General features: G+C 37.3%; 1 protein-coding gene across 3 annotated transcripts in view; it reads right to left on the reverse strand.

The window, feature by feature from the left end:
- Nucleotides 1-845: 845 nt before the first annotated feature.
- The window catches only part of LOC149004652 (Leucine-rich repeat (LRR) family protein), a 38126-nt gene continuing 24787 nt past the window's right edge, over nucleotides 846-14184 (reverse strand). Inside the window, exons 16-21 of one of the 3 annotated variants that reach the window (XM_089168123.1) lie at nucleotides 13252-13356; nucleotides 12257-12381; nucleotides 12064-12160; nucleotides 3258-3332; nucleotides 2669-2724; nucleotides 848-1823 (exon numbers count right to left, since the gene is read on the reverse strand). In XM_089168123.1, coding sequence (XP_089024249.1) covers nucleotides 1751-1823; nucleotides 2669-2724; nucleotides 3258-3332; nucleotides 12064-12160; nucleotides 12257-12381; nucleotides 13252-13356 — 531 coding nt within the window. In that variant the 3' untranslated portion in view covers nucleotides 848-1750. The other 2 variants (XM_089168124.1, XM_089168125.1) reach the window with 2 other exon arrangements.

Here is a 14184-nt window from a genome sequence, read left to right on the forward strand (position 1 = left end):
GAAAATGTAGCTATCTTCTATTAGTTCATGTTTTTATTATAGTAGTATGATAATATGATATATACCTCTTCAAGATCAAGGTACGAAAAGTTGCCATGTTAATAGGTGCAGACACAAAACAAGGTTCTGACATTGGATTTGCCAAATGTTGGCAATATGTCACCAAAAAACAGGCGATATATCATCAAATGGTCAATTTTTCGATTTATTGCGATATTTTGACAATTTCTCATTATTTTGGCACATATATTAGTAATATTCCCCCCCCCCCTATATAAACTCGCCGGCTACAAAAAAAAATCTTGTTGTGTTTCACGATAAATTCAGCAATAATCTTAAAAATTATCTAAAAATTTATAAATATGAAAGGATTTTAAAGCAAAATCTTCAAGGTCAACAAAAAAATCTTACCAATTTTGTGCCAATGATTCAAGCATCAAAAGGCACGGTGCCAAATATGGTTAGGGAGGAGAATCTATATGAAACAATTTTTAGAAATAGTTCAAATTAAGAAGGCATTTTGTAGTGAATCTTCAATTTCAATGGGCAATCTTATCAATCCAATTATTTAGGACTTAATAAACAACATACCAAATATGATGAGGGAAAAGAATATATATGGAAGAATTTATGAAAACAATTCAAATTACAAAGAAATTTTATAACAAAAATTTCAAGGTCAACAAGTATTCTTTCCAATTATATCCCAATGATTCAAGCCTCAGAATATAACATGCCAAATGAGGATAAGGAGAAAATTTTATAAGAAATAAATTAAATTTGCCAAGTGCCAACTCTCCAATTGACCGACCCCCCTCTCCGAAATTTCAGAAAAATTATGCCGACATTTAGGGTTTCGGACTTTCAGTGGTGTCGACAGCCACCGACACAAGGGTGTCGGCAATATTTCGTATGTTGCCTAGGATTAGTGGAAATCCATGCAAAGTGGCCCAAACATCTCAATTCTAAAAAAGAATATTTTCTACACCATTTTTATATCCAACCGTAATTGCAAGCCCTCAAAGGCGAATAGAGAAATTCACTTGATAATAATGGGAAAAAAATCATCTTTTGTGCACAACAGTGCATTTTTATACCAAAAGATTGGCTGAGATTAAAAGCTTAATCTTAAATTTAAAAAATTCTCAATAGTCATATACTTTGTAAGTTTGTTTTCTCAGCCAATCATTTGGTACATAGCACTACTGTGCACAACAGAGACTTATGCACAGCAGAGGATGTTTTCCCGATAATAATGCTGTTAGTTCTACCCCCAAAAAAGATAATAATGCCGTTAGGCTACACCCTGTGTGACATACCTACACTCCATTGGGGCAAAGGGTCGTTAACACATGCAGAGATGCTCTAAAACATACCATACAAATGGGAATATGGTAACTCAAGCCCTATGGGCTTTAAAGCACATTCATTGGGAGGAGTTCAATCTCTTCATTGAGAGTCTGGAGATCCTTAGATGAATAAGTTATTGGAATCATGAGAAAGCTCATTCTTGGTTCAGAAGTCCAAGATGAAACTTCCGAACAACTAAATACATGACAAAAAAAGAAAGATGACACTGTCGACACGTTATTAGTACCAAATTGATACATGATCAATCAAATACGGTAATCATACTACTCAAGAAAAACATCGACAAACAATTTCAATCTCTTTTTTCTCAGTTACAACTATCGAATCATCTCAGACCAAACAAACAATAGTAACTTTTAATAATGAGCACACCTAACCATTACTCTGGAATTTTGTCTTTCAAATACTTCAACACAGCCTTAGTTCCCCTACTCAGGATGGCACGCCTAATACTGCAAAACAGTCAAAATGAGATCAATATGGTTAATAAAAAAACTATTGATTCTGTTTTGTCATTAAGATTTCTTTCTGCCAATGTCATTGAGTGTTTCTGTTCTTAATACTCTCAAAAACACAGTACTAAATCAAAAAACATGGCCTTCAAAAATTTTCAGAATTTACTTCACGGTTTAAGTTTTCCAAGGGTGTTTTCCTCTCTGCACAATACAAGTTCAGAGCTTTTGAAGATGTGAGTACAATCACAAGGTCAAATCACCAGGGGTGAGAGGATTCCTTCTCCACCGCAATTGCCGTTACTTTAGTTATCAGCAGGCCAATTTTCTTAGAAATAAGAACAGATTTACGGTGATAAGATGGTGGTATTAGAACACAAGAATATTATCAATATCAATATAAAGAACGGGTTTCTACAAGGGTCGGGAATCTGCACATTACAACCAACAGTGGGTTTAGAAATGGTACCATCCACATGGTAAGAATAGCAAAAGGGAAATGTTAGTGCGGGTCCCACTGTTTATTACGAGGAGAGCATATAAAGCAATGCAAAGGACAGTAGCAATCTTTTCTCAATAATGTATAGAAAAAGCAAATCAATAGAACAAGATACTTGACTTGATGGTCAAATTGGATACCAGCTTGGTTGTGATGGGCCTTGAAGACCAAACTATAACTCATTTCAAAACTGTGGGAATTCGGCTTTACTAAGCTGAATTTAAGATTCAATTAACAGTTCCCAAGTTGATTACGTACTCTACTATATTTGTGTTACTATAGTCACAAGTCTATAACAGTCTTTATGTCATATTCCCTGTTCAAGGAAAAAACAGAACATAATTACCTTCTTAATGGGTTTCCATCAAGTCTCAAGGCCTGTAGGCTGGGTTCAAGCAACCCCTGCTCAAGAAACATCCCGATTTAGAACAAGAAGAAATGGTCAAGAAATCATAACCAGATAGTGGTGGTTAGTTCATAAAATCCTTCACAAGCTAGTGTCAGTTGGGCACTTAAAGATAGTTCGAAGTACAGAGTAGGAGAAAAATAATAAAAAGGCACGCTTGGTTAAAAAACAGGACAGAGTCATTGTATTCAGTATGTGAAATTTCTTAATGATTTAATCTAAATAATGGTTGATCTAGGACCCCCTTTACTAACCCTTCCCCCCCCCCCACCCCCCCAAAAAGAAGGAAAGAAACATAAAAACAAATAACAAATTTTTTTTTTTTTAACAAATAACCAACAATCATTGGGAAACTGTCCTTACCAGTAAAATCAAGAGAAATAGCATATTAATTAGCAAGATCCAATGACTATTTGTAAAAGCAGAAATTTGATGTGGGTTCAGGACATCATGACATTGAGCACCACCTTATATATAAGATCTAGAAATTCAAACAAAAAAAGATGCAAAGAGGGCTCTACAATCTGACCAACTCAGGAGGCAACGTTCCAATGTTGTTATCAGAGAGGTTGAGATCAACAAGAGAAGTGAGGTTCTTGAATCCCTGCATCCCAATAAAACAACAGTATAAACAGAAAGTATCCACAAAACAAAACAACAACAACAAAAACAGAAAGAGGAAGAAGAAGAAGAGAAAGAAAAAAAGACTATAACATGTCTATGTGATCAGAAAAGATTATGGATGGCCATTTAGGATTAGTTTCATCATGATATAGTAACCACAACCTTATAATATGAATCCATCGTCCAGGGTGGTTAATCATATCAGCAAATAAGAGCAACAGTTGTAATGATATTTGTCAAAAGATGTGACACAAGAATCCGAATCCTCACAATGTAATTCTTTGAGCAATAGGAAATGACACCATCAATCATGTGTAACATGGTAACTGGATTGAATTCAAATTGATTGGACAACCCAAACTGACAAGCAACATGGCCAATGCCAAATTGTGTACTATTGGAGTTTTGGTTGGGGGGGAAGCTGTGTTTTGGACCTTGGTCGACCATAAATTTATCATATAGGCTATGGCAGCTTTTTTTCTGTGGAAACTATGATAGTTCATTAACTAATTACCAGCCTGTGATTGATCAAGTTGATTCAAATGGGTCTGAAGTTGGTTCATGTGATTGTTAATTCCTGTCTTCAGCATAGCAGTGCCTTTATTGGATGGTAGCAACTACAGTTTTGTTATCCTAGGCAATGATATTGACCCCTGGTCAAGGATTTAAACTGGGAGGATAGATTGTCCTGGATCAATTTTCCAAACCAAATCATTCTACATTGTTCACTGATTTATTCCAGACAAATTCATATCTTTCAGGATCCTCCAGAGCATTCAGATCCAATGCAGGTCTGGATCAAGGTATCCAGATAATCTGATTTCAATCTTTAAATCTGTGCGTCCACGCCGTCCAGTCCGTTCATCAGCTTACGAGGCAGACATTCTTTACACATAGATACAGCTAGGAGTTCTTGGAGTATGGATCAATTCAACTAAGAAGTATTAGGCTAGACAAGGAGGAAGAAGAAGAGGAATGAGACAAATCATGGTAAGTGGGAGATGTTCCCCTTTAACCTATAACGAAATAATGTCCTTGGAGTTGCCTCCTTAGGGAGGCAAAATAAAAATTAACAAAAATTTAAATTATAACCAAGTATACTTGCATTAAACCAGTGGTTGCAGTTTCCCTATTATCTAACTCGGTTAAAGTGGCGTACGAACTACTAGTTTATGTTGCTATGGGTATGTGACCCATAACCTCCTACAAACTTTCTATTTTGTTTAGTTTCTATTTTGCTCACTATTTTATGTAACTAGATTTTAGAATATTCCTTAATTCCACTATGTTGTATTCCCTGAATAAGTCAGTTGTGTGGGGGAGATATCGACTATTAAGTCTGCTTCTTCTCTTGGCAGTCTCTTCCTTATTTCTCTTCTTCTACTGGTTCTATTATTTTTGGTTTATCAACTTGCTTTATTGTCACCTAACTGTTAGCACTTAGACCATCCTGCCAAACTGATCTGAAACTATCCCACAACCTATGACTTTGGGTCACCGCTTACGAATTCAATATAAATAAGTTAAATTGGGTTGAACAAATAGCTCTTACCCTTGGTACACAGTCCATGCCGATTTTAATCACCTACAGAAGCTGGGATCTCACAGTTGGTCTATTCAAAACCCAAAGAAACCACTAACAACATCTGAAATGAAAAAATTGAGAAAATAGATTTACTTGTCAAGATCGAAAGGAGACACCCTTATTTATTGATAGATGAAGCGATTACAAATAGGGAATGTTATGTAAGGATGACTCAGCAAAACACATACGTGTACAATGAATCCAGACACCTGCATAACACACCTTCTCAACTGGTGCATATATATCTCTAATACCCAACTCGCATAAAATAGGGTGACATGCCTTACAATGAATGTAATCCTTTTGAAAACAGTGTCTTTGAGAACACATAAAGTTTCCATCCCGAAAGTTTGAACTGGTAGGTGGAGAAACTCCTAAGTATCTAAGGATTATTGTGGGCAAACTAGTAGCAGATATGGAACTAAACTCCCAAACACCCTGCCCTCCCCATGTCATAGTACATACCGCAGACACATGGATAAGGTGAAAAACCACTTAAGAAGAGATTGAGATAAAAGCTTGGTATGTCTAGATTGACAAAGGCCACCACAGGTTTTGCATTGCTCCTTCAGTCGGTTGATATGGGCTGCATCTTTACAAAGTTCTCTACTGAGAGGAGGGCAATCACAGGACTGAATGAAGCTGCCTTGTGGATGCGATACAAATGTGGCAGAGGAAACAAAATATGTGGAATGGTTGCATAACTTGCATTCTGTACAACTATTCCACAGATGTGGAGTCAAAGAAAATTTTCAATAATTAGAAACAGAATCAGATCAAAAGAGCAGATGGTGGCAGCAATTATGGAAGATGTCAAGACAAAGTCTGGTGCTGGTTTTATTGCAAGTGACAGAAATGTCCATTTTATTTATTTAGCTGAAAAGTGGAATATCCAAATAGACTGGAGACCGGTGTGCCTAGAGCTTGTTCTTGGGTTAATCCTCCTTCCTACATTATTGCTCTACACTGTGATGGAGCCTTCATAAACTCAACAGCCACCTTTGGGGGTCTAATCATATCTGCTATGGGCAAGCCTATAATAGCTTTTTCAGGAAGGGTGACTAGCTGTCAGTTCTAGCAATGATGGAAACGCAGACTATCCTTAGTAGGCTTCAAATCTGCACTCAAAAAGGATTCAAGGATATTTCCATTAGACCAGAATCCAAGCTGAGGCGAATTTCGTATTTAACTTCGAATCACCCAGAAAGAAGAAAAAGAAAAATAGATCAAGAAACTTGGGTCTGCAGTGTCCTTGTGACTTGTGAGTTTGGTGAACGGCTTTATGCCATTATTCTCTTCCTTTGTGTTGGCTGGGATCTGGCCTTCATCCCTTTGTATTCTTCCCCCACCCCACCCCCTTTTTTCCTTTTGGTTAATGAATGCTTTTGATGCAGCACAATTTTGAGATGTAGTTCCAATCACATGAACTTTTGGACACTTTCGAGGAACTAAATTGTCAAGACGATAACTAATTTGTGCAGGCCCATAGCTAGCCATTTGGGATCAAGACTAAAGTGGTTTCGCAAAAATAGGACTCTTGGTTACTGTCTATGCTACGAATAATTTTTTATGGGGTTTTTCCTTGGTTATTTTGGGATAATTATGTAAGCAGTATTTAATTTGAGTAGAAAATTAAGATTAGTTTTAGATAGTTTTTTATTGCTAGGAGTCCTAGTATGGTTGTTTTCTTAGTGGAGTATGCCTCCTTTTTCAGTTAAACACTAGTAATCAGCCCCTCTTTCTTTTTCTTTTTTTTTTGGGGGTGGGGGTGGGGGGATGAATAAAAGCTTTAGCTTTGCACATTTGTTGTAGCCCCCTCCTCCACCCCTTTTCTGTCTCTCTCTCCCCTCTTCTTTTCTTCTTCTTATGAGTTTTCTTCTCCATCATCCCCTTCTTCAAGTCTGATTCTTCTCAGACCCCCTACCTTCTTTAACCTTCTTCCTTCTCCATTCTGTCCCTCATTAGTTTCATTCATCCAAAAAAAAGTTGGCAATGGATATAATCAATGGGGTTGTTCATAGGCCATGGAAGAGAAGGGCACAAAAGGGAGAATTTTACAAGTGGCGGCCATGCTTCATGACAAGGAATTTAGGCATGTGTAGCAAGAATAAAACAAGAAAGCAGATTACATGGCATGGACACAGCTGGTACAAAATCATATACATTGAGAACGTATGGAGTTCCCTGGAGAGTTTTGAGGATCTAATTAAGAAGGATACAGAAGCACATGTTTATTTTAGTGTCATTGAGCCTGCTTTCCTACTTGGGTTACTGGATAGGATGGAATGCCCTCCTTTGTATGGGGGTTCTAGGAGAACACCATTAGTTAATGATTCCTTTCTAATACAATATGATTACCAATTAAACAATACTAAAAAATAAATTAAAAAAAAGGAGGAAGTGATGCAGATTTCAGAGCCAAAATGGGCTTATTTTCCTCCATTCCATGGTTTCAATGGTAAACCGATTTAATGCATCTAAAACCTGGGTATATGAGTTAGTACAACAATCCCATACTTAGTTTATTTCACAGGCGGACGATTTTTTGGTGGACTTTTTCAACATATACATTTGTGGCTCATGCTGATAATAAAGACTCAACTATTTCCTTTCCGCACTCACTACTTTACTTAGACTTAAGCCTAACAAGCTGCTGACCCAACATTTATTAGTTCAATCAACATATAGACTCATACATTCATTCGCTTTCTTTCTCTAAAGACTGATTTTAATGTGGTATTCCTTTATATACTATACGTTTCCTTTAGTTTGTTAGCGTAACTTTTTCTAGACTTATACATTCATTCGCTTTCTTTCTCTAAAGACTGATTTTAATGTGGTATTCCTTTATATACTATATGTTTCCTTTGGTTTGTTAGCGTACACTTTTTCTTCTTATATATTCCTCTTTTATGTTTTGAAGAGAATCTTGGTCTAACTTATCCATTTTTTTCAAGTTCTAATCCAAATTTAGTCAAGGTCAATTAGGTCATTTTTGTTCTTACTTAAATTAGTATTAGGACCTGTTAAAGTCCCTACACATGGGAGGAATTCTTTCCATTTTATTCTAAGACTCTAAGGCAATAAGCCCTTCATTTAATACCCCTGCATGGCAATAAACACTACACTTGAGTAAGTGATTTTTCTATTGAGCAAACGTGGCTGCTGTTTCCTTCATTATAAGAGAGCATATTCTGGTGCTTGAAGTGCAGACTACTCCGCTGCTGGTGGTTAAAGTCCAGGTAGCTGATGGTGCCTGTTCTTAAAGACCAAAACACTGTCTTCCTCTATGTTTAAAGTCCAAGAGGAGAGTGGTGTTAGGTGGCTAAAGTCATAACTCCAGTACTGGCTGTCGAATCAGCCATGATTGAAGATCCATGCTAAATGACTGCCACCAGTAGAGGACTGCAAAAGAAGGTAAGGAGATCCAACACCCATACCCTAGTTTCCCCCTTCTTTTGTTTGTTGATCATCCAAGAATGCCCCTCTCCCTCATCCCAGCACCCAACCCTCTCCCCCTTCCTTGAAAAGGAAAAAAAATGCTCAAACCCATTCAAGAACAGAGCTGCAGATTCATTAATCCATCAAAGCAGCCACTAGTTTACCTTAGGATGAACATTCCCCAGGTCCTCCCTGTTCCCCACATCAGACCCATAATTGTACTCCCCTTCTCTATTGAGAGAGAGAGAGAGAGAGAGAGAAGGAAAACCCAAAAACCACCCTTTCTTGAATTTCTGGATTCCCCAAGAAATCCAAATTTCTGTCAAACCTGTCCTTAACTTGAAGCATTATCCCCCATCCCCTAAGTTCAGCCCAAGGTTCAGGTCAATCAGTCCACAAGAACCCTATTTCTTGGTTGCCCTGTCATCTCCCAAGAACCTTACCTAGTTTCAAGAAACTAACTTTTGCCCAACCATTGTGGCTTCAAATTTGAAACACCATCTCTAATGAAGACTACAGACATCCTCCAAAATTCTTGGCAGACCCTAATTCCCTGGGATGGATTCTAAACTACCTTTTCACCCAAATTCAGGTAGGTTCTTAATAAGGTTGAAGATTTTGTTTCGTCTTGAGGTTTCAGCCACCTTGAGACAACCAAAATCTCGCCAAAACTTGGTGCAAATTCTGCCAGGTTTCAGTCATATGTTTAAGTGGGTTTTATACATTTTATGGGTCTAGTTCTTTTTGGAAAACCTATTTTAGAGCACCTACAATGAAAGAAGAAAAAAAAAAGAACAACCCACAATGGTCTTTTGTTTGTGTCTACGTGGTCATATATGAATGTTACTTCACACATCTAAATATTCTTAAAGAATAAGTTTGCATTCATGGAAACCTTTTTTAGGCAATATTAACACATTTAAATGATCATATTGCAAAAACAATTACCCAAATAGGTCTTTTGTAATCACCCTTGATTGGTTGTATACTGTTACCTCCCATGCACAATTCCCAAGATTTCAGCCAAAATTTTGGAGATTTGACTGAAACTTATGAAATTTTGAGATTTTGGACTGAAATACCAAAATTTCATCAAAATTCCAGTCAACCGGTCAATTTCGTTTCACATGTATGTTTCTCCTTGGAGACCTCAAAACATCCAAAATCTTGCAATATTTCAAACCATGGTTCTTATACAGATCCAGGTAGTTGGTGCTCATTCTTACTGAGGCTACATCATGATGAGTCAAAATGCTTCAATCATTCTAGACACATAATGTAAACAATATCTACAAAGTATAAGAGATCGAGGAGAAGAAATTTGCTGAACAACAATAAATCCAAATTCTCTCTATCATGGACTGCAACCTTTAGTTTCCTTCTTGTGCGGGATGAGATTGACCAGATGAGACAGCTGATACCGAACTACCGCTTTAACAGTAAAACAAATAGGCTAATAGTATACATCAGTGATGTAGTATCAATAGACTGGTTCAATCGGTTCTGGTCCAACCCCAAAAAGAACCACCCCTATTGGGTTTGGTCCAACAAGAGTTGGACCTGGTTAAATAAATTAGTTCAGTTTCAAATCTTAGTATAATTTGTTTTAGTATTCCTAAGTAAAAGTGAGTTAGACTTCGGTTTGTATTTGTTTTGGGTTTCACATTTCAAGTAGGATTTTTGTTTCTTCTTTTAAATAGCTTGTATTAGGATGCAATTACAGATTGAATAGAATGAATTGAAAGATAAGCTGAGTGTTATTTAATTGTGAGATTTCCTTCCCCTGACTCTACTTTCCCCTCCTCTTCTTCTAATTCCCCACCCATGAAAGCCCACAACAGAAGACCATTCCTACATCAATCAGACAAACCTAAGATTAACTACCAGAAGCTCCATATTAACAAGAAGAATGGATAATATAGTAACACCAGTCCTGAATATAGCCAGCAGTTGTAGAAGTCAATGAGTGCAGAAAACTTCATTCGAATAGTAATATCAATCCAAGCACACCAATCATCAGTAGCAACGGAGAACAAAAATCTCAGGTCAATTACTTCCGCACAAGCATCACCAACACACAATTTAAGTGGTAGAGAACACCAACTGCAATCCCAAAATCATAGCGGCAAAATAACATCATAAGCCCTTCTCAGAGAAGGCAGGTAGTAGACTATCAGCTTCACAACGAAGATAGATAATATTACAAATAGCAATGGCTGGTAAAAACTGCAGCATTTTTGGTGCAAATTGGGAAAAAGTGTGGTATCAATTAATAACATCAGGTTGCTGGGAACCAAACAACACAAGGTTCTTGTCAACCAAACAACACAAGGTTCTTGTCAACCAAACAGCATAAGGTTGTTGTGGACCAGTCATAAATTGCATTATTACTAGATACCAGAAAGAACCATCTTCATAGATAAAACTAAAAAGAGGTAGCATGGCTGTCTTCTTCTCCTTTACAGTCATGCACCTGACAAACCATTGATTACATCAACCTCAAAACGAATAAATCAAACGAAGGAATGGAAAGAGAACAATGAAACCTGCAGGAAAAGCAGTGAAAAACAGGGAGGAAAGCTAGTTTAGCAGACATGTTTGGAGATGAAAGAAGGTAACAGAGAAAATGAAAGGCACATTTGAAACCAGCAACCACCATCAGCTCTTCTCTCAGTTGTAGCTACAGTATATCAATTAGCAGAAAATAAATCTATGATCAACTAGACAACCCTAGATACTCAGAAGGTAGCATTCACAAAACCCAAGTCCATTTACCAAGTAAACAACAACAATATGTCCAAAGGCTATGGGAGTTATATCTCAGACACACATCAAAAGTAAGAAGTCATTTGTTTTCTCCAAATAAAAGAAGAAAAAATCAAGAGAAAAATGCTCTCACTTCCTCCTCTACTTCTTTATGGCTGTCAAAACAGATGTCAAATAGAATCAGTTACTAGTTTCAGATGAATCACAATATGAAACCAGCACATGTCAAGTAAAAGAAAGGGGAGAGACGGTCCTGCAGAAGGAAATAAGAGATTTGTTGAACCATGATAGATACAACTTGGCCCTATCATGGACCACAACCTACATTGATTGCAGTAGAACAAATAGACTCCTAGTAGGAATCTACCCTGGACAAACATAAAACTAGCCACCAAGTAAGGAGACACAGAAAGAAAAACATGTTACCAATCCCAATAGGAACCCCCCTCCCCCACCCCAAAAAAAATATATCATGACCACTAACTAATCCTAATACCATTGAGCACCACAACTTGACTCTATCATGGGCTAGAACCTATACTGATTCCAGTAGAACAAATAGACTCCTCGTAGGAATATACATTGGACAAACCTAAGACTAGCCACCAGCTAAGAAGGAGACACAAAAAAAGAAAAACATGTTACAAATCACAACAAGGAGACCCCCCCCCCCCCCCAAAAAAAAAATGAGAAAGAAAAAAATATGACCACTAACTAATCCTAATACTAATTAAGCACCAAAACTTAACAAATACATTGGTTTCATATTGGACATTTATATTTTACACTACCCAACTAACTCAAGTCAATCCAAATAAGACCCATTGCCTCCTTTACGTTAAAATCCCTATGGTAGATTTCTAAGTCATGCATATTTCTGGACATTGGATGTAGGCTCCTTTATCAACTAGAATGCTACCTCAGGTACTGATTGAAGGCAATTTTGGCTCAAGTCCAGAATCCGCAGTTGATGGAGGCTCAGTAACTCTGGAGGGACTTCATGTAGCTGCATTTTTCTGTGGATCAAAAGAGGGGGGAAAAACAAATTGATAAAGAAAGAAAAGAACATATCAACATAAATGCAGAAAATTTCTATATTTTAAAGACCAAACCTCAGGTAAAGCTCTTGCAGATGTGGCAAGCTGGCAAATGCAGAATCTTCTGGCAAAGAAGTTGCATTACCACTTAAATCCAGAATCTGGAGCTTCGAGAGGATTTGAAAGCCGTCAGATGGGATCTGTGTTAACAGACAAGAATATCCAGTAAATAACCAAGGACCTGATGAAAAGCTACAGCTACACATTAAATAAGACAGCATAGTTATTTTAGATTGAACAGGAATTGTGGCCTCACAAAGAGTTCAAAGTGACAAGTACATTTACTTTGAGTTATCAAGTTTCCCGAGGGATTGAATTGTTTGAAACCTTCCTAATGCTTGAATGGCTGGAAATCGAGTAACAATGCAGCTTCTGTTTTAGAGTTCAATAGGGCTCTATTCAGTTAGATGGAGAATGGGAGAAAGTCTGGCAAAGTGCAAAAGCTGGTTTCCGTCCTGCACCTTCCAAACATACTAAACACTTCTTGCTCACATGCCCAAACCCTTCAACATGCACACTCTTCTACTACAGTGCCAATTTTGTTTTCCTCTCAATCAGAGGAAAGTTGAGTCAAGTCAAACTTTCCCTTGTTTTGCATGCATCCATTTAAAAATCATAATTTCCTTTGCCTCCATCTATTTCAACATAAAATGCTTAGACATTAAAAAATATTAGACATTAAAAATAAAGTGAGGGAATTTCACATTTTCTCAACATATAACAGCCATGCTACTGTAAGACTTAATGTTCCTTATATTTTACCTCTGAACAAGCAAACCTTTTAATAAGATTTAACTGTAACTCATCTTCTGCCAATTTTGCATCAAAAGATTAACTAACTTCTTTTCTTTACTTCTTCCAAACTGCCTGTTATTCCATTTCCTTAAACTTTCAACCAACCTGTCAAGGATGGCAGTTCTGTCCCTAATAGTTCATTGTACAATATAAAGTAATTATCACATCTATCCATCTCATAGTACAACAGCATATCAAAATCAAATGTGAATCACCTTTCTGAGTGGATTATTGTCCAGCTTCAAACATGAAAGACTTGAAAGTGACTGCAAAACAGCACCTGGCCATTCTTCTATCTTGTTCCCAGACAAAATAAGAGCCTGCACATTGTGGTAAGCGTGATGGAATCAGAAGCAAACCAAAATATATAGATGTGGCTTTGAAACCGCTCTAAGTTTTCTGACTGACTTGAACCTAAGCCAACTGAACCAGATTTTGCCAACCAAACGGAATCCTCACGAAGTATATGCACACCTGATGTAAATAGTGGGGAACAAGAACATAAAAGAATGATTGAAAGGTTTCACCAACATTATCAATCATAAGAAAGTAATAAGTACAAAGAATTTGATGACTTATGTTTTTAGAACATATTGTCATGTGTGGGTGAACATAATTAAGAGTAGAAGTGAAATTACTCAGCTTGAGTAATTAATCTATTACAAATATAAGATGTTGCTACCGATTGGAAGTACCTGACTCCTTTCTTCAAATTGGCAGTTCTTTTATCCATTATGTTCTTTTCTTCCTGTCCATTGTATGAAAGAAGCACTATCCATTCCCAAGGCGAATAGTGCCCTAGGGGCCCGACACCGACCGAGTGATACTCCCACTCAGTAGGAGTGGACTGAGTTGGTATTTGTCTAAAGGCACACTCGTATACCTTTTGAGGCTTCCCCCTTGGTTTATTATCAGGTAAGTAAGCAGAACCTCACCAGATCGACTGCAACTGCTGATTCAACTTCAAGTAAAACAAAAAAAACCCACACTGCAACCTAGGATGCATATGGAGGCCAGAGTTTCTTTTTGAACTTTAATGGACTACCACTTAGGAGGCATTATGGCAGCACAGAACTCTAATTTTCTCCCCAGGGTTCAGTTAATCAAGGAAGACTAAGTAAATGATTGACAGATGAAGATGCTCATAT

The sequence above is a fragment of the Hakea prostrata genome, chromosome 9 (assembly GCF_041222555.1).
Source record: "Hakea prostrata isolate BN-2017 chromosome 9, UWA_Hpros_2, whole genome shotgun sequence".
NCBI classification, from domain to species: domain Eukaryota; kingdom Viridiplantae; phylum Streptophyta; class Magnoliopsida; order Proteales; family Proteaceae; genus Hakea; species Hakea prostrata.